The sequence below is a fragment of the Paroedura picta genome, chromosome 8, assembly GCF_049243985.1.
Source record: "Paroedura picta isolate Pp20150507F chromosome 8, Ppicta_v3.0, whole genome shotgun sequence".
NCBI lineage: Eukaryota > Metazoa > Chordata > Lepidosauria > Squamata > Gekkonidae > Paroedura > Paroedura picta.
In genome coordinates this window covers 36,769,906-36,791,607 of record NC_135376.1, presented here as the reverse complement: position 1 = coordinate 36,791,607, position 21,702 = coordinate 36,769,906, and the positions used below count along the sequence as shown (strand labels likewise).

The 21,702-nt window shown below is 42.4% G+C and overlaps 1 protein-coding gene across 1 annotated transcript; it reads left to right on the top strand.

Annotated features, from left to right (window-relative positions):
* The first annotated feature begins 8,102 nt into the window (after positions 1–8,102).
* On the top strand, positions 8,103–19,580 carry LOC143843280 (galactose-3-O-sulfotransferase 2-like). Its single transcript, XM_077349092.1, has 4 exons — positions 8,103–8,264; positions 13,145–13,255; positions 14,471–15,422; positions 17,426–19,580. Exons 1-4 carry the CDS (start codon positions 8,236–8,238, stop codon positions 18,293–18,295), a joined length of 1,962 nt encoding a protein of 653 aa, XP_077205207.1. The 5' UTR covers positions 8,103–8,235; the 3' UTR covers positions 18,296–19,580.
* Positions 19,581–21,702: the final 2,122 nt, after the last annotated feature.

Below are 21,702 nucleotides of genomic sequence, written 5' to 3'. Positions count from 1 at the left end.
CTGCATCATATGTGTCCCAATTCTGTTAAAAGTTTCCAGTAAATGGTACCATGCAGCTATTGTTCATTACCCCATTTATAGAGGGGATGTTTATATATATATATATATATATATTTTTTTTTTTTTTTGCGGTCGTCTCCTGTTTCTTCCACAATGAGTATCTTTGTTAGCTCTTCTTCCCTAGTGAATCATCAACGCACAAAAGCAATATTCAAGGGGTCACTGTGTGATGGCCAAACCAGTGAATGCAATCAGAGGCGGGAGAGACACCTAGCAGCTAATCCCTCCAGCACTGCTGACTTTAGGACTTGGTCACCGTCAGCAGAGTTTGTGCTTTGTTCACTGGGTGTCTGCAAGCCAGCCTCAGGATACCACTCAGTTTTATGGGAGGAAAAAGCCCTTGTTCCATCCATCCAGAGTCCAAATCTAGCAACAGCGAACGGTGCATAAATCCTCCCAGCTACGAAGAGTCAGAGGGAAGCAAATATTTTTTAGTGATTAAAAAGGAACAAATCTTAGTGGACACGAAACTTGCTGAGCATTCAGAGATATCATTCTGGACAGAGGCAAGTGGACCCACTTGAGATCCACACAGGCTTTGTGCACAGCAGCACTGACATGCCCCAAACCATGTGTCTAATTGTGCGATGATAAAAGTTGCAGATACATAAGAGTTGCAGATATATTTTGTATTCATTAACAGGGTTTCTTGAGGGGGGGCAGAAAGAAGACTCAAAATTTTTGTCCTCGCTAATCAGTACATGCTTACACTGTAATTGCTGTGCTGTGGTATTTTGGGGTCCCAATACTGGCTGTGCTGATGCGTTTAGCAAGGTATATAAGCATTTGCCTCCTTGCAGTAAAAGGCAGAGGCGCACTAAGCACAAAGCAAAAAAATGACTATTTACTGTGCATGGCCTTCTATTGCCCCCTGGTGGCTGCCGTTCAGAACTGCATTACAAGATGGTTTTGGAGTTTTAAAAAATATGTTCAGATCATCAGCTTCTTGTTGCAAAATTTATGCTTAAATTGAAGAAAGTAGGAAAAAGCACTAGGCCACTCAGGTATGAGCTAAATCATATCCCTGATGAATATACAAATAGGTGACACATAGATTTAAGGAATTAGATCTGATAGGCAGAGTGCCTGAAGAACTATGGACGGAGGTTCGCAACATTGTACAAGAGGTAGCAACTAAAACTATCCCAAAGAAAAAGAAATGCAAGAAATCAAAATGTCTGTCTGAAGAAGCTTTACAAATAGCTAAGGAGAGAAGGGAAGTGAAAGGCAAGGGAGAAAGAGAAAGATACACCCAATTGAATGCAGAATTCCAGAGATTAGCTAGAAGAGATAAGAATGCCTTCTTAAATTAACAGTGCAAACAAATAGAAGAAAATAATAGAATAGGGAGGACCAGAGTTCTGTTCAAGAAAATTGGAGATATGAAGAGAACGTCTCCAGTGAAAAAACAAGAAAAAGTTGATATTAGAAATAGGAGATTCATTACTATTTCCCTGAGACCTGGCTGTTAACACATATGTATTTAATCTTTCAGGACATCTTATCACACTATTTAGAACAGCTAAATAAATGAGGGCTTCAAGGTGAACTCATGTCATTGTGGTTTACTTTTCCAAAGTTGTCTAACAGGCTCTAAAGATTAGGTTAAGGATTTCTTTAAGAAATTAGGTGGTAAGAGGCTTGTTCAAGGATAAACAAGAGACTCTGAACACATTGTTCGGACTGCTTGCCTTCCACAATCATGTTTGTATATGTATTGAAACATTCATATGTTTTCCCAGAAGAATATGGACACATCTAGGCATGGTAGTAGTCAAGGTATGTCTGGGCAACAGGGTGACATGGCAAAGAGGTTGTCAAGAGACGCCTGGCTGCACTGGATGGGTTCACATCCCCTGGGCTGGATGGTGTGTACTCAAAAGTGCTCAAAAAACTTTCTGGAGAGCTTGTGGAACCTTTGTCCATCATCTTCAGGACCTCTTGGAAGACTGGAGAGGTGCCAGAAGACTGGAGGACACTGGAAGGATTTGATTTGATTTGATTTGATTTGATTTGATTTCTATACTGCCCTTCCATATGGCTCTGGGTGGTTTACATATAACATGGGGGGGGTACATGGAACAAATTAATGTATAACAACAAATAAAACAAATACAACAACAATAATCTAAATAACACAATTTCTATTATCTTAAACAATATAGCAGAAACAGAACTTTGCTAAGGCCCTTAAAGAGGACTGAATGGTTCGGGCCATGGAGAGGATGTCTGAGGGGGAACCTGTTGTCGGTCTCAGGCAAATGAAAGGATGGGAGTTAATTTTTACTATCTTTTAAGCATTTGTTAAACATTTATTGGGTGATATGACCATATAGGGACATGTTGACCCACCTCCCAAAATGGCCGATGATGGATCTGGAGGGGGTAGGAAAGGGAGAGGCCCTGCATGGCTGTTTCCCAATCATATTCTGCACAACTGTACCACTACTGGGCTGTTCATCTCTTGCCTTGAAAACAACCATACGGTGTCACCAGCAAAGCCTTCTCCATAATTACAATCAACTTTACACTTTTTAAAAGGCCTAATTCAGGTATATGTTAATTAACAACAAATTATAAATTGCCATTGCGCTATTCTTCTAATACTATGGTGGTCCATGTTGTCTTTGAGTATAACTGGGTTTTATTATTTTTTCTTGTTGTTGTTTGCTCCTCTATATCAGTGGTCCCCAACCCGCGGGCCGCGGCCCGGCGCCGGGCCGCGGCTCCTTCTTCCCTCCCCCCCCCGAAGCGAGAAGCTTGCCGGGCCACGAGCAAATCGGCCGCCAAAGCAGCCGATTAGCTCGCGGCCCGGCAAGCTTCTCGCTTCAGGAGGGGAGGGAAGAGAAGCTTGCCGAGCCGCAAGCTAATCGGCCGCTTTAGCTTTAGCGGCCGATTTGCTCGCGGCCCGGAGGGGCCGGGAGGGGAAGCCGCGGCCGCCGGCATGGCAGCGGCACGAACGCGCATGCGCGGACTGCTGGGCGCATGCGCGTTTGTGCTGGGGCTGCGCACGTGCGCGGGCCCCCGGGCCGCCATCTCCCACCACTTCGCCGCAGCGGTCCGTGGCAAGCAGAAGCTTGCGGACCACTGCTCTATATATTCCCCTGCAGAAGCTGATGTGAAATAGGCTGAGCTTCTGGGTCCTGTGGGGAGTTACATACATACACTGTGAATGATTATGAGGAGACATTATGTAACATTGTACTCTTGTGACTTCTCGAGACATTGTGTGTAGGTGATATCATGATATACTGTATAATTTTTCTGACTTTTCATAACATCATATGATCCTAGAGTTTATTGTGCTCCACAGTATTGGAAAAGGCAAACTCTTTGTTAGGGATTATTAGAAGAAGAGTTGGTTCTTATATGCCGCCTCAAAGTGGCATACAATTACCTTCCCCTTCCTCTCCCCACAACAGAAACCCTGTGAAGCAGGTGAGGCTGAGAGAGCCCTGATATTCCTGCTCAGTCAGAACAGCTTTATCTGTGCTGTGGTGAGCCCAAGGTCACCCAGATGGCTGCATCTGAGGGAGCAGGGAATCAAACCTGGCTTGCCAGAATCTGCTGCTCTAAACCACTACACCAAGCTGGCTCTCCCTTAAGAAAGCGATTCAGAATAAAATGACAGGTATTGTAATACCCCAATTATAAACCTACGGTGCACCCTCATTTGGAATAATGGGGCCTGCTCATAGGAACGCTAAATAGATAGCTTGGTACCAAAACTCCATCCCACTAGAGCCACACTAATTGGGAGCTAACCAATAAAGGAAGAAGAGTGAGTCCACCACTGGTTAATTAACAATAGGTATTGCTGAAAGGGAGCTGCTCAGACAACAGCTCCTGTCCTTCATTAACAGCAAATTGTATTTGAGAACAGAAGGGAAGGTGTTGTAAGCCTTTTTGAGACTGGTGGTACACAGCAGGGTATAAAAAACCCCCTCTTCTTCATAATTGCATTTAAAAGTTTTGAATGACAGCAACAACATAAAATAAGTTATTCGGTTTACATAAGGTCCAAAAACTATTTTATACTCTATAATTTTTGTACATAATTTAAAAATTAAGAAAAACCACACCTGGCCTATGGTAGCATCACCTGAAAAAAAAATTAAGTTTAGTATTTGCTTTTTCCAATCCAGCTTCATGGAACGAATTGTAGAATTTTCTCACACACACCTTTAGTTCTTTGAAAATCTTGGTAAATAAGCACACCCCTTGTTAGATTTGCAGCCAAAGCCACAGGTTTTGAGATGCCACCTTGTGTAAGCTAACACTTGTTTATCCTGTGTTTGAAAGCTGTCTAGTGTACTGTAAATGCAAAGCAGAGGCACAGGAACAAAAAGAAGAAAGTGAAGGTGGTACACATGTTAAGGAGAAAAAGTAGATGCACAATAGATCTATATTAGTACTTTTGCACTGCTAGCTTACCAGAAGAGGGAACTTGCATCCTTCTGTTCTGTGAAATGTATTTATCTTCTATTTTCCTCCCCACATGGAACTTAACATTGTTTAGAGCAGCCTTCTCCTGTCCTCAGTTTTTTCACAGCCTCGTAAGCTCACACCTTGAAACAATCTTTGTTGGTCTTCAAGGAGCCTCCAGGCTCTGGTTTTATTCTGTGAGGTCAGTTAGACTTCGATAATGTGACTATCTCCATGTCACTCAGCAAGCTTCCATGATAGAAATGGGTATTTGAATCCTGATCTCCTGGTAAAATAGTCCAACACTATCGCAATCTGCAAGCATGAGTGTAATGCACTAAATGAAAAATATTGGGAATTTCCTAATAACTGACTAAAAGCTATATATTATCAAAAGGAGATCCTGATTTTTTATGCGTCTCTGTTAACCTACAGATTTCAGTTTCCATATTATTAATTTGTTTCCTTCTTGTTAAAATATTGATACATACTGAATATAGGAGCCACTGCTTTCACTGCTTATCAAAGAAGAGTGGGAAATACGGAAGTGCCCGAATTCTCTTGCATCTTTCCATTGTTATTTTAAGAGTCTGCCTGCTATTGTCCTCCATCAATAAAACTGGATTAAATCACAAAGTATATTTTGGACTCGTATGTGTCAAATGAATAACTGATGGACAGGGGCATGATCTGTGATCTTTATCAATCCAATCAACATTTTATTAATCCAATGTAAAGCCTCCGTGGATTAAAGAATTCCACCAAGTCTTGACAATGTACCATAAACTGGGGAATAGAAAGAAGGTGAGGTATAAAATGGATGTAATTCTACTCAGAGATTACATAAACCATACAGTTCAACTATCTTGAGAAGATTGTAGGCCTTATGGAGTGCTGGAGTAAATCCCCCAACCTTCAGTTTTTTATTAAATCTAGGACACTTACAAAGTAGCACTGGGAATAAAGGTAAAAGGTAAAGGTAAAGGTATCCCCTGTGCAAGCACCGAGTCATGTCTGACCCTTGGGGTGACGCCCTCTAGCGTTTTCATGGCAGACTCAATACGGGGTGGTTTGCCAGTGCCTTCCCCAGTCATGACCGTTTACCCCCCAGCAAGCTGGGTACTCATTTTACCGACCTCGGAAGGATGGAAGGCTGAGTCAACCTTGAGCCGGCTGCTGGGATTGAACTCCCAGCCTCATGGGCAAAGCTTTCAGACAGCTGCCTTACCACTCTGCGCCACAAGAGGCTCTCTAGCACTGGGAATATTCCCTGCAAATTAACATTCATGTCCCCCCTATTATTTTTATGGAGGAGGAAAATCTTTCTATTTCCTAAAATCTTGTGAGTAAAATCTAATTGGCCCTTATTTGGAAAATATAGTGATGCAAGGTTAACTATTTGGGAAGCTCCAAGTATATATTTTGCAAAAATACATCTATCCTTAGGGTCTCTCAAAATCTTATTTGGTTTAAAATCAGTCTTTGAATGGACTAAAATTGCAACCCCTTGGCTTTTTGTAGGCTAAGGTGTCACAAATTTATTTAGCTCACCAGCTCTTGGGAGCAAAGTTTCTGTTTCCTTACACTTATGTATTTCTAGCAAGAATAAAATACCTGATTTTAAGTTTTGAGTGTATGCTCCAGTTCTGACTCTTTTTATGGGGTTGACTGTTAAGGAATGTCAACATCCCTTAACATTCAAGGATGTTGCTGATAAATTAATATTACTATTTCTCATATAATTACACATGGATATCAATATCAATAATCTTATTCAGCTCTATCAGACAGAGGAAGCACAGAAGAAAAGAAAAAAATGTTATACAGAAAACAAAAAGGTGACATTATTAACTGTCCTTTTACACTGCTATGATGTAGCAAGAGTCCTTGCTATCACTTGCAATTAATTCTGGGTAAGAGGGGGGGAAAGATGGAGATTGTTGAAACAGGTTGCTGATACATTTTGAATGTTGTATACATGTTGATATAATATGTTTAATTATTGGTAATAAAGCAAACAGATCGGTAATATGAACCTACATACACCCATTACACAGGATAGGCTTGTGAGAACCTTTCCTAAAGCAATGAACTCAAAGGGGGAAACATGTGATAGACTGCACTTTTAAAAGCTTATAAGTACTGTGTAAACAGATAAAGGACTGTGAAAAGTTAATCCTTCACAGAGCCATGAGTGACAGGCTATTCCAAAAGATCTGCTTGGTTAGCATCAGCTAAGCAGAGAAAGACTATTGATCAAGATACTGAGGAGAATTCAGCCTGATTTCAGACTAGTTGAGAGGAGTACTGACAGTTTTGGAATTCACCCCTGACTGAAAGCAGTTTAACACAGACAGGAGAACTGTTGGAAGATTGGCAAGGAAGTTTCAGAAGTAGGTGAAGAATCCCATTCAGACCAAAGAAAGGAGATAGATCTTCTATTGAGAGGAGAAATTCCTTACCCAATCAAACAGGGAATTATCTCTGAAGAGTGCAGAGATCCGTGGTCTGGTGTGGTTCGAAACTGCCTTTAGAGTCCTTAAGAGTCAGTTAAAAACTCAAGAGAAAATATTTGGGTATATCAATCTTCTGGGTACCAAAAGAGTCAGAGAATTCTCAAAGAAAGTATACTGCAGTGTTTGGGAAAACACTGGGACATAAGGATTTAAAAAATTGTGAATGGCTTAAGAAGCTTTTATTAACAAGAAACATAAAAAAATAAAATCTTTCCTCGTGCTGATTTTACCATAGAGTTATCTATATTGGGTTACTTCAGAAATTTTCAACCCCTTATTTCACCTGACATTTCCCCTCTATGTTAAATAAAAATTTTAAATCACTCTCTATGTTAAATGAAATATTTTATTATTTTGGAATTTCAAAATGCCTCAGGTACCATTTAAGTTGTTTAAGTTAAAGTAAGCTCCTGATTCTTCCCTCGGGTTCCTGGGCTGAGCCAACAACCAAAATACCATACTGTAACACGGAGGGGCAGCTGGAGTTCTTCATTGAAGGAAAAAACACGTTACTAGGGCAGCTAAGTCAGAAAAATGGAGGGAAAATTTTGCCTCTGCGGGAGGGAAGTGATTGAGGCCATCATAGGTTAAGTCCATCAGACCACAGCCTCAGTCTAAAAACCATGGCTCCTTAAGACTCCTTAAGTTTTTACCTCATAGCTTGTTAAATACCTGCAGCCAGGAAGAGAACACTCAGCCTGTACTTATGCCTCAAGACTAATAAAGAGTGGATTCACATATTAGCATATTTCTATTTCTGATTCCTTCACCTCCCCATCCCATGCCAAGTATGACACTAAATTAATATAGCACTCTTTTAAAAGGGGGGAGGGAAATAAAACACAGAGAAGAGCTCTGGGTGGTCAAGCACCAAGCAGGGTGGTGGGAGTGGCTGGATCAGAGATGGAGATGTGGGGGATTCCTTTCATCATGGGACATTTTCTTATAATGTTTTCAGCCAGTAAAGCTGTTGTTGCCCATTAGTCATGCTTCATCAACGTTTCAGCAAATTCCAAGCAGTTCATTTGCTAATTGCCAACTTCAGGGAAATCCAGCACAGTCAGAAACACCTTCGGAACATACACAGTCTAATAGATCAGGTAGGCGGGATTATTCAGATAAGGTTTTCTAAGACAGGCAAAAGATACCTGCTTTACACTTTTCCCCCAATCTCCAAGCAACCTGGGCTGATCTCATTGAATTAAGTCCCTTTGCCTGCTTCATAAACCAAACAATGAACAAACTCCAAAGATACTGGATGAAGTAAGTGCCTTTACTTTCTAACGTTATTCTTTTGCAAACAATCTGGCAAGATCCTTCCAAGTGCCTGTAGCAAAGATATATTTGTGTTGCTGACTGCAGGTCTTCTTGGAATGCTGAGCTGAGCTGCAAGATTTAAATGCTTGTGGACTGAGGAAAAGGCAGGAACCTTTCAGAGTGATTTCTCATTTGTTCAGGGGGAAATTATAGGTGAAACTAAGGTTGGATAGAAATGAGGGCAGAAATGGTATGGGGGATGTCATAGACCCATTTTTTCATGATATGGTTGTAAAAATACACAGTATATGCTCCTTCCAGAGAGGTAGCCCTGATAATCAGTAGCAGCAAAGTAAAACAGGAGTCCCAGGGCATGTTCCTTGCCCTTGTATCTCCTTGTCCTTGAATCACATTGACAGACTTCAGGGCCACACAAAGCTCAACCTGCTACCAGAATAGAAAAAACAATATGTTTCAGGATTAAAGTGAGTTGTTCATGCTTACCACAAAATCCATAAAACTAAGCAAACTACAGAGACACAGTAATAGTTTCTCCATATCTAGAAAAAATGACTTTGTAAATTAACCAAAATGAAAACAGTGTTCTCAAAATTATCTCAGGTGGGCTGAGCATACACCAAGAGACATTGACTGTTAGGATCTCAGGTTTCACATCCCCTGGCCACTGGTGGGAAATGGGGTGGGGGTGGGGGGGGTTAGGGTACCAGATGCAGGTCGGGAAACTGCTAGAGATTTAGGGATGGAACCTTAGGAGACTGACATCTCTTTGTTGAAAGCACTTGAAAATTGAGAGGGAGTAAGAAATTGTCCTTCTAATATTCCAGTTAAGTTGTGATGGCTCCCAGATTTAAGAAGGATGTTGACAAGCTGGAATGTGTCCAAAGGAGAGCAATGAACATGGTGAGGGGTCTGGAGATCAAGTCATAAGAGAAAAGCTTGAAGCAGCTGGGTATGTTTAGCCTGGAGAGAAGTTGACTGAAAGGTGATACGATAGCCATCTTCAAGTATTTGAAAGGCTGTCATATAGAGCAGTGGTCCCCAACCCCCGGTCCGGGGACCGGTACCGGTCCGGGGATCAGTCGGTACTGGGCCGCGGCTCCTCCTCGTCCTCCTCCCCGGCTGCTGCTTTGGGGGCTGCCCTGCCACTCTGCCGCTGGCTCACTTTTGGTGCTCTCCAGCGGCCACCATGACTGGGGCTCCCCCTGGACGTGGCACTGCACAGCGCCCCCCCAGCGGGCAGCGGGAAGTCATGGGCGCAGGCTAAACATACCCAGCTCCTTCAAGTGGAGCAGGAGCTCAGGTGGCGGCGACGTCCCTCAGCAAAAGACTACCCCCCGGGCCTCAGTAAAATTGTCAAGTGTTGACCGGTGCCTGGAGATAAAAAGGTTGGGGATCACTGATATAGAGGATGGAGTAGAGTTGTTTTCTGCTGTCCCAGAAGTTTGAACCAGAACCAGTGCACTGAAATTAAATCAAAAGAATTAGGGGCTTAATATTAGCAGGACCTTCCTAATAGTTGAAGTGGTTCCTCAGTAGAACAGCCTTCTTGGGAGGTGATCGGCTCTCTGTCTTTGGAAGTTTCTACAAGGAGGATAAATGGCCATCTTCTGATAATGCAGATTCTGTGAATTTAGGCAGATCATGAGCTGAAGTGTGGGAAGGGATGAGTCAGTGCTCAGTTCTTGTGGCCCTATCTTACATGCCTAGAATAATGCCAATTGCCACTTTGAGGCCAGGAAAGAATTTTCCTACATGTCAGATTGGATAAGGATTCCGAAGGTTTTTCAGCTTCCTTCAGGCATATAGCAGGGATCACTAGGGGAGAAGGAAAAGCTGAATTGCCTACATTGTATGTGTGTTTGTGTGTGTGTGGGAGCGACTTGATGGCCTTTGAGGTTCCTTCTAGCTCTATGTTTTTATTCCAGTTAAGTTGGGACACTGTCTACAGTTCCTACTTGCTTTGTTCTATATACTCTGACTCAAGTCTCAAGGGGAGAAAATAATTGTGTTTGGCTAATAATAGCAATCAGTGGAAGAAAAAGTTCGCCCCACTCTCCCCTCCCCCCCCAAAAAAAAGTTGGCTGTATTCACAATTACCTTTAAAGATTCCTCCAATGGGGAGCCTGCCGAGGCATCCTTTGGGAGCAAAACAACTTATGCCATTTCTACTATGTGGAAGACACTGTCTGTTGAGAAAGTGAAGGTTGTTGAGCATGTGCAGATTCTCCATATTCCAACGGGAAGGAGAGATACTCAGCCGGGGCATCAGAGTGTTCCACACCCTCATATATTTTCTTGTGTGGTGGGGGAGATAGATGACCTGGGTGGCCCAGGCTAGCCCAATCTCCCATTCCCAGTGACCCCATTTTCTTCTCTTATGTGATAGGTGTTTGTGAAACATGCACAGATAATCTTTGTTTAAATCAGGGAAGTCATAATGCCTCATTAATTCTGAGAACAGACTGCTAAATTCCAGTTTTGGTTATGAGCCAACACATACTGTCCTTCTTGACAAAAAATGTCGTTGTCCTCTAAGAACCTGCTCACACAATTAAGTGACCACAAACACATATATGGGGTTGTGAATACCTTGTAGGGTTGGCAAGTTTGTTTTAAAAGAGAAATTAAAAGCCTGCACCAAGAAGAAGTAAATTTTCTAGCCTATATAAAATGCATTTGAATGTGCATCTGTCAAGGTTTTATCAGGGGCACTGGAGCTCTGCCCCTTAAAGAAGAAGAGTTGGTTTTTATAGAAGGGGAAGAATTCTTTTTCCATACAACGACAGCAGCAAGACTTATAGCTTCTGGATGAAACCAACAAGAAGAACCGCAGAAGGATTTATGTGAAAAACTCAGAGAACTTGCCTCAATGGCAAGGTTAACAAATATGGTAAAAGACCAGCTGAAGAATTTCAAAGACACTAGAACAAATTTCTGAAACGTTTGTAAAATCTGAATCTTCTCAATTTCTTTCTGTATTCTATGTTTATTGATAAATAAAATATATATATTAAAAATAAGAGTTGTTTTTATACCCCGCTTTTCCACATACACAATAAATCTTTAAAGTGACTTACAATCGCTTTCCCTTTCTCTCGCCACAACAGACACCCTGTGAGGGGGGCTGAGAGGGCTCTGACAGGACTGCTCTGTGTGTACAGGACTATCAGGACTGTGGGTAGCCTAAGGTCACCCAACTGGCTGCATGTGGAGGAGTGGGGATTCAAATCCAGCTCACCAGATTAGAGGTTGCTACTCTTAATCACTACACCAAGATGGCTGTCACCATCTGAGACTTTAATAGCATTACTCATCTTTTGCCAATGTGTATGTTACTTGTTTTTAATTTAACAATACAATACATTCATAAAGAAGCGAAGCCAAATCTTCCTTACCCCATTCATTGATCAGCAACTCCAGTATACACTTCCACATAGATCATCTCCCCACCCTAGCTCATGTCAGTGTGATATCACATGAATTCAACAAGAGGAGGCAAAGGAGAACAGAGAATTTACAGATGGGAACAATATAGCTAAATCAGGATAAAGGCCCATAGTTGTGACATCCTAAGCAGTTGGTTTCTTGTTAAAATAGCTCTAAATATTTACTCCAGATCTGGCTACACCTGTTCTTGAGTTTCAAGCTTACTATGTTCAATTCCCTAATTTTGTTTGTTTCCCCTCTACACCAGTATGTTGTCTGTCCAGTTCCTTCTTGTTGGAATTTCCCTAGAATACATGTTAATGACATCATATTTTAGGAAGCCCCATACTGCAGGAATGTAGCTGAAATTAAGACTGCCAAAAGACAAAAAACATACCCAATTTGACAGTAATACATTAATACACTATTCCACTTCATGCTGTTATGATGTACAACAGAGAACTGGCAAAAGAGATCCACCAAGTTGACTTGCAATGCTTTGTGTCTCTGATATTAAAAATGGTGGACAACTGCCTCATCTTTGAAGAAGGTGGTGAGCATTATGCAGTTTCGGACAGGAATTTGTACCCATAAAAACATCAATTAAAGACATAGTGATTTTGTGGGCTAGCAACACAACCACACAAACTTGTCGTGTGGAAGCAGAGACTGTGGCTCAGTGACAAAACCTCTGCTTTCCATGCAGAAAGTTTCAGCTTCAGTCCATGAGGATCTGGAGAGCTGCAACCAGTGAGTAACCCATCCTGACTTTGATGGGCCAGTGGTCTGATTCAGTATAAAGCAGCTTCACTTGTGTTCGTATGTGAATTCTCAGGAGGCTGAAATTTGTCATATTTTGGTGGTGAAATCACTGAAGGCAAGCAATCCTGCAACATTCTCAGCACAATCTCACACCACACGCATTATGAGCAAGCTTAGATTACGCAAGCTAAGTGAGATAAAGGCATGAAGCACCTGCTGAGTAACAAAGAAATGGTATTTTAGCTCAGAGGAGAAATATCAGCCATCACATGGAATGACACAACAACCATCCCCTCCCTTGGCTGTATAAATCTTTTACTTTTCAGTCACTTATAAATACCTTTAAAGCAGTTTCTGAGCTGCCTTGCCTCTGAATCTCATATCAGCCAGATATTTTGCATACACACAAATGCATAAGATTTCTCCTCCACTGATTAGCTCCGCATTCTCACTTTAAATTCTGAATTATGTACTTATTTCAACAAGTAAATCAAAGGCTGCTGTAATATATTTCTGGGTCCACAAATAATGACTTAGCAGAATGCAGAATGACTTAAAATGACCTTAATATGAACAGGAACTAAAACATCTTGAAGAAGAGGGGGGAAAAAAGGCTTGTAACCTGAAGCTCAAACTCAAAAAATTGAGCAAACCTGCTAATTCCCCCTTTCCTCTAGGAAATGGAAGCTCATGCATAGCAGACAACTGGCAAGAATCTGGGTTGCTCTTTTGCTCGTCTTCCTGCTCTGTGTAGCCTTCCATGTTGTTCAGAACCTCCAGTGTACCAGGTAAATTAATAATAGGAATGCAACTCAGGATGACAAATGATGTGAGTCATAGATACATGCATATGATGCTGCCAGCACACAAGTACTCCAGGAATGAAGCACCTGACTAAGGTAAGCGGGACAGGGAAGCAGAGTGCCTGCACCAGTTCACCAGCAAGCCAAGGAATCTGAGACATCAGTGTCTCTTTCACTTATGACAGGTATTTATTTTTTAAACAAAAACTTCACCGTGACTCTAGAACTTTAGCTTTTAAACTGAAAAGATTCAAAGATGCAACTAACTATGAAGGTAGAAATCCAGCAAGTTAAGATCAGGGAATGGCTGTCAAGGAATGAATTCTTTCACTGCTCTCAAATGGGAGTAGTCAATTCAGAAGCATTTACCCAGGACAGACCCAAGCATAGCTTGCTTGCCGCCCTCTGCTATTACTCCCAAGGCCAAATAGTCTTGCCTGTGCACTGCACTCAAATGGGTAGCCATGTTGGTCTGAAGAATCACAACAAAATATGTGTCCAATAGCACCTTTAAGGTGTGAACTTTTGAGTGCATGCACTCTTCCTCAGACAATTGAACAAGGATCATAAGTATAGATATAAGGAAAAAGTAAATCAGTAGCAAATTAATGTGGTAATCCTTAGTGTGATAATCCTTTGATAAAAATGCTAATCAGTTCTTTGGATTCAGATGCAGTTCACAAAAACATTGGAGAAATAAAAATGTCACGAGTAATTAAATGATTGTTCCATTGTCTGAGGAAGAGTGCATGCACTCAAACGTTCACGCCTTGAATAAATCTTTGCCGGTCTTAAAGGTGCTATTGGACTCAAATGTTGTTGTGTACTGCACTGTTTGTCATGAATAACTCACACCCAGTAGGCAATAAGGCTTGTGAAGTAACAATTCAGATGTGTTTATAATGAGGGTGGAGGGTGCAAGGGGGGATCGATCAGACCAGCGGGTGCTGCCTGGGTGACTTATGATGTGAACGTTGGCTTATGAGTACATGAGAAATGTCAAACTATTTGCTGTGATTATATTTAGAGAATGAAAGTTTTATTTGCTGTCGTGACACAAGATCTAATAATAGGAAAGCAGTTATTTGGCAGGAAGGGGTAGAGGGAAACGAATGGAAAGTGATCCCGCAGTATGTTTGGGCATGGGAGGGGAGTGCACATGAGATACACTTGTCAAAAATATTTATCTGTCTTTCATAGAAAATGTAAGTGCGATGGCCAGCTGAAGCCACTTCCCTTCCAGCAAACCAGAGCAAATGAGAATTCTTTCCAGGTTCACAGGGACCCAAACTCAGCCCACCTTTTCTCAAAACCAATGGCGATGAGCATTACCTCACAAACTGTGGTGAAACAGCTGATGCCCAGGCCCAGTTCTGCTGAGAAAAAGAGACATGTCATGAAACTGATCGAGACACTCAACCAGATCAAACTCACGGCCACTAGTTTTGGCAGTGAAGAAGAGTTTGGGCAAAAACCTTCCGTGAAAGGCACAGAACAGGTGCAGATTCTACGTTTTAAAAAAAGGCAGAAAGAACTGAGCCACTATACCCCCAAAAATCCTGCAGTGACCTTTTCAGACAGTAGGCAACTTGTTACTGCTGCAAAAGCTAGAACTTCCCTGATCAAAGTAAACAAATCTCCAACAAAAATAACTGCAGATGACCAAGTCCCAAGTGTTAGTGGGCCATTTCACAGCCTAACCAAAACTTCACCATCTTCCGTCCACATCAGAAGCAAGTCTTCCAGTGTTGCCAACTCAAAGACCTTTAATATCCCAAAAGGCAGAAACCCAAGTGAGGTGGCATCATTAGCAGAGGTAGACAGCAGAGTGCCTCTGCCAGAGAAAACCACTCTTCCGAAGGGGAGAAGAACAACTGGAGCAAATATTACCAGCTTCCCTCAAGGTGCAACATGCAAGCCCAAAACTCACATAGTTTTTCTGAAAGTACACAAGAGCGCCAGCAGTACCGTCATTAATATCTTGTTCCGCTTTGGTGAGACACACAACCTCACTTTTGCCTTGCCAATCAACGGTTTTCATCAGCTGAATTATCCCCATTATTTCACAGCAGCTGTTGTTGAGAAACTTTCTCCAAGCAATGATTCCCAGTTCAACATTATGTGTCATCACATGAGGTTCTTTAAGCCAGAGGTAAGAGACAGAAATCTTCCCCGGTGTGCAGATGAACTGTTATTTTTGCGCAAAACCTCCAGCACATAATAGGTTCTACTCATATGTAGTATAGTATGGAGGTGGTTGGAAGAGGAAAGAGGTGACAATTTCAGGGAGGCGTAAGGAGTATGAAGGAGAAGTAGGCATGGAAGCATCCAGACACAGAATAAATGTATTTCAAGTTCTGGTGATTTTAGCCACATATATCAAGCCACTAAGGAGGGTGAAGGACATCAGCCCTCTATTTTTGAGTAGACTGGTTTGGGCCCTGAGGTCCTTCAAGTCTTCCCTGTGCTTTTAAACACCTATTCAAAACAGTTAAGAGGGACCCTACAGAGATCTGAAGTAAAATACCAATGACATTCTTCAGTTAAGTTATAGGAGATAGTAATGGGTGGGCTAGTTGCTGCCCTTCCTTGAAAAGTACAAGTTTGGACACTATCTTCCACGCTCTAGTTTTATCTGTTAGATTTCGGCAATACCTGGAGATTTTGGGAGTGGAATCAGAGAAGGATGAGGTTGGAGGAGAGGAGGGACTACAGTGGGATATTATGCTGTAGAGCACGGGTTGGTCACCTTTGGTCCTCCAGATGTCCATGGACTACAATTCCCATGAGCCCCTGCCAGTGTTTGCTGGCAGGGGCTCATGGGAATTGTAGTCCATGAACATCTGGAGGACCACAGGTTGACTACCCCTGCTGTAGAGTACATTTTCCAAAGCAGCCATTTTCTCCACGTGAACTGATCTCAGGCACCTGGAGATCCGTTGTAATAGCAGTTCTCCAGCCATCATTTGGAGGCTGGCAATCTTAATTTTGTTTCCACTTCAGAGTGTTTTTGGGTGGAAGGGGGTTGCTATTAAAGCCTGGTCTGTAGCCAGAGGATCTAAAGTATCACATGCTTCTGCATGAGTCTCACAATTGAAGGTCCAGGCCAAATATTACCACATAAACCCATGAAACCGCATTATGCTGAGTCAGGCCATTGGCCTCTCAAAAGCCAGTGTTGGCTACTTTGACTAGCAGCAACTCTCCAATGTCCTCAGGTTGAGGTCTTTCGCACTACTTGTCACCTGCTCTGTTTTAACTGGAGCTGCTGGGAGCTGAACCAGGGATCTTTCTGCGTGCAGAGCAGGTGCGCAGCCCTGACACATCTGTCCTCAGATATTTTCCCTTTCTTGTTATTTGCATGTAGTTTTTATTGGTGGTGGTACACTGATGTGTGTGTGTTTTTAAATGGTGCTGTTTCATCTCTAATTTTCTGCTCTTTCATACAGTTGATATAGTTTTAAACATCAAGGTCTGTGATGCTAGTTTACCTTGTTTTAATGCATTTTTTAGAGCCTCTTGTGGCGCAGAGTGGTAAGGCAGCCGTCTGAAAGCTTTGCCCATGAGGCTGGGAGTTCAATCCCAGCAGCCGGCTCAAGGTTGACTCAGCCTTCCATCCTTCCGAGGTCGGTAAAATGAGTACCCAGCTTGCTGGGGGGTAAACGGTAATGACTGGGGAAGGCACTGGCAAACCACCCCGTATTGAGTCTGCCAAGAAAACGCTAGAGGGCGTCACCCCAAGGGTCAGACATGACTCGGTGCTTGCACAGGGGATACCTTTACCTTTAATGCATTTTATTGTGTGTTTTATTTTTAGATGTTTCATTTGTCCACCACCTCAGAAATTTTATCCTATTGAGAGCACAGAATATAAATACATTTAATAAAAATTAATACCTAAAAACCAGATCAGAGGGCACCTTGAATCAATAGCAGGAGAGATCTTGAAGCGGAAATGGCAGAAGATAGCTGTAGGGAAAAATAACAAATTTAAGAAGCACTGTTTAGGCTCACCTAGCATACTATCCCAGTTGAGCCATTGTAGTTTTAAGAAAGTGCTCTCTGTTTGAAACTAACCATTTCCTGTCCATATCACCTAATAACTTTTATGATGCTGTTTTAATTCTTTTATTTCCCCTTTGCTACCAATTTCAGGTTGCCAAAGTCATGCCAAACAAGACCTTTTACTTTTCTATCCTCCGCAATCCTGTTCAACTCATGGAATCTTCATTTACCTACTATAAAGGGGCTTCTGCATTCTCCAAAGCCAGGGACTTGGAGGAATTTCTCAATGAGCCTTCCCATTTTTACAACTCCTCAGCTACAGACAGCCATTATGCCAAAAACCTAATGGCATTCGATTTTGGATATAATCACAATGGGAACTTCTCGGACAAGCACATCCAACTCATGCTGCAAGCCATTGAGGCAGACTTTGACCTTCTGCTGATCTCAGAGTACTTTGATGAATCAATGGTGTTGCTGAAGGAGACCTTGTGCTGGGATCTGGATGATGTGACATTCTTTCCTCTCAACAGCAGACACAACACCACCAAGACCCCACTTTCAGAAAGCATCACAGAGAAGATAAAGACCTGGAATAAGCTTGACTGGGAAATCTATGTGCATTTCAATAAGACCTTCTGGGAGAAAATAGACAGGCAGATCGGCATGGAGCGCATCCAAAATGAAGTGAGGGTGCTGCAGCAGAAGCGGGAGCAGCTGGCCAAGATTTGCCTCCAAGGAAGCGGCAGTGTTGCCCCACAGCTGATCGAAGACCAGGCACTGATACCACTGCAGTATGGCAAAGCAGTAATCATGGGGTACAATTTAAATCCTAAACTAGACAAGGCAACAAAACAGATGTGCCAACGCATGGTGACACCTGAACTTCAATACAATAGGCTCCTGTACAGAAAACAGTTCCCAGAGAAAGCTTGGAAGCACAGTAATGCAGCTTTCTTGCGCAAACTATACACCCATAAGAAATGGGCTCCGATGCATAGCCAGAATCCATTAGGATGAAAGCGTTCAGCTAAAAGACCACACTGAGCAAGTATTCCACTCACTGTTTGTCAGTGATATTCTGACCCCCATGGGACTCACAATCCACATGTTCGTGTGTTTCCCCTTTGCTACCTTCCATTGCAAAACAACTCAGCACATACAGCTACCTCACTTTCCAAGATTGTTCCAACATATTGAGAAAATTAATTGGTCACAAATCAGATTGTTATTGATTTACTGTATCAGCAACAGAGCTCTGCCCTTATATGAAGTCCTGCCTCTGTATCAAACCTAAGGTGGGTTTTTGGAAGTCTAAAAAAGTATACATACCCTTAACATGCCATTTGAATTCTAGGATTTATTTTGTTACTTAATTTTCTGTGGGCATATTATATGACTCTGGACATGTGACTACACAGCTAAAAAGTTTTCTATTTTGAAGAGCCATCAAATGAGCCAGACCTGCTAAGCTGAGCCTGCTGAGGTGTTGAGGCCGTCTGCATTGTTACAGTTGGAATGTTTTCCTAATTCAACTGCCTACCCAGCCATAAAACTTGTGAGGTGACCTTGGGTCAGTCACCCTCTCTCACCCTGATCTACCTCAGAAGCATGGAGAGGAACCAACATAGCACAGTGAATGTGTTGTCTCAAGAGATCCAGGCTCAAATCCCAGCTGTGCCAAGGAAGCTGAATGGGTAAACCTTGGGCCACTCAGCCTAGCCCACCTCCCAAGGTTGTGTCGAAGACAAAATGGGGGGAAATGGTGCAAGCCATTTCAAAGTTCCACTGTGAGGGGAAGAAAAATAGAAAATTGTTATAAAGACAGAACGAAAATTGTTATAAAGACAGAACCACATCTCACCTCTTACAGAAGAGGCAAGCAAAAAATATATGTGGCGGTAATCATGAACCCAGTAAGTTAATCAACAATATATTTACCTCCAGCTAATCTTAAACATCTTTCTGCTTCAAAATGCTGATTTAATTTACTTTTGTTAATAATATAGTCCGAAGGCTATAACACTGGGCTTTGGGAGTGTGGCCCAGGATTTCCCCCCACACACAAATAGGAAGGACTGATTCACATAAGATAAAAGTTCTTCTATAAAAGTATCCTGTGTCAAAAATATATTCTCTTATCACAGTCTTTTGAAACTAAGGCCAAGTCTGGAACAGGTTCCTTTTGTTGTTTTACAGCATCACACACAGAGAAAATAGCTGTCTCAGTATGCAAAATATAGGAATATGCTATCTACCGATGTTGTCATGTTCTAGCTGCCAAATAAAGTAGATTTTGCATTAATTGTGTCATTTTTCATGTATACCTCTCTGTGGGGGTAAATCAGCATTACACTGGAATCATTTGCTGACAGAAACAAAGTTTGTCTCTTGCATACCTGGAATCCTATTCAACTTCATTATAATACTAGCAAGAAAGCCCATTGCAAGCAGGAATGCAATGGGCACCAAGACCCAGGGGACACCGGGATGTGCAGCTCTCCCTCTGTGTCCCTGTGTATCTCAGCAGGAGGCAGAACAGGTAATTAAGGCTTGTTCTTAGGAGGGAATGAGGACTGGTGTGCAGTTTGGGGCAGCTCTCTCTGTCTCTCTTTCCCTCCGTTGCAGCAGGTGTGGCTCTCTCTGTGTCTCTCTCTCCGTGGCAGCAGGAGCGATAGCAGGTAATTAGGGCTTCTTCTTAGGAGGGAAGCAGGGCTGGTCATCAGCTTTTGAGGCAGCTCTCTCTGTGTCTCTCTCTGCCTCCCTCGCAGCAGGAGCGATAGGAGGGAATGAGCGTTCATGTTTGGTCCGGCAGGGCTCTGTATGTCTCTCACTGTCTCTGGTGCGTCTGAGAGGAACGTGGCTAGCATCCAGGGAGGGAGGGCAGTAGCTGTAGGGGCAGGGCCTATGCTGGCTGCTCCCTGATTGGCCCTATTCCAACTTGGACAGCCGGACACGTTCCACCCCCCAAGCTGTTTCACAAATATATATTGGAACCATGGATAAGGATTGGGCCAAGTAGGCCATGCAAACATGACAGATGCCTGAGTGAGAAATGCTGTCTTTATGACCCCTTTCCCATCTCATATGGCAGAACTTAATGCATAATGACCATAGTAGACACTTTCAATGTTACTCTAAGGTCACTTTTGTATGTTCATAGTCAGATGCTTGAAAGGCCCATTGATTTCCACAGGATGGAGTTAATTGTGGATTTCCAGGGATCTGCTAAGCTGATCCTGGAGTTGTTAACTCAGAAGTAAGATTAATTAAGCTTAATGGCACTTGCTTCCAGCTTAGCATACTCAACGGTTAAGGGCCTTAGTGCTAAGACCTAGCTGAACTGTAGCTCTCATCTGAAATGGAGACAATTGATTAGCTGAACTTGGAAGAACACCATAGCACTCAGACATCCCCTTTCTCAGTGTCTACAGAGAGATTTGTGATTTCTCCACTGCACAGAAAATTATTCAAATCAGCTGATAAGAATAGAAGAAGAAGAAGTTCTTATATGCTTCCTTTCTCTACCCGAAGGAGGCTCAAAGCGGCTTACAGTCGCCTTCCCTTTCCTCTCCCCAGAAAAGATGCCCTGTGAGGTAGGTGAGGCTGAGAGAGCTCTGATATCACTGCTCGGTCAGAACAGCTTTATCAGTGCTGCGGCAAGCCCAAGGTCACCCAGCTGGTGACAAGTTTGCTCACACAACACATTATTTAGAGCAATCCCTCCAGATATGAAACTCACAGTGACGACAACTATTGGCTAGCAACTACCTGCAGAAAAATGTCCCGTCCCTTTAAAAGAGGTATGTTGTGATCACATTTACCTCCATTCCACTCTATTAAAGGTCATTTTTTTCTTCTGAACCTTATTGGCAACTGTATTTCATATGCAAGCATCATTGGGCTGTTGGTTTTTAGAGCTGGTTTTTATACCTTGCTTTTCTTTATCTTAAGGAGTCTCAAAGCAGCTTAAAATCACCTTATGCTTCCTCCCCCGTAACAAGCACCTTCTGAGATATTTGGGGCTGAGAGAGTTCTGAGAGATATGTAACTGGTCCAAGGTTACCCAGCAAGCTTCCTATGGAATGGGGAATCAAACCCAGTTCTCTAGATTGGAGTTCACTGCTCTAAAACACTAATTTATTTCTTTTATTCATATATAACAGTTGCCATATTATGAGATGTTTTTCAATGCTCCACAACGTACAGAGGTAAGGACTCTCCAAGATAGTGCCATATTAAGAAGTAAGACTGACTACATCTCTGTTGGCCTTTTGACAATCCTAAGGTCTACTCAGAAGTAAGTTCCATGTTATTAACTAGCACTTACTCCCAGGAAAGTGTCTTTAGGATTACAGTCTTTACTAAGATATGGCCATACCTACAAGTATTCCAAAAGAGCTTAGAGATGCTATGTTTAACATGGG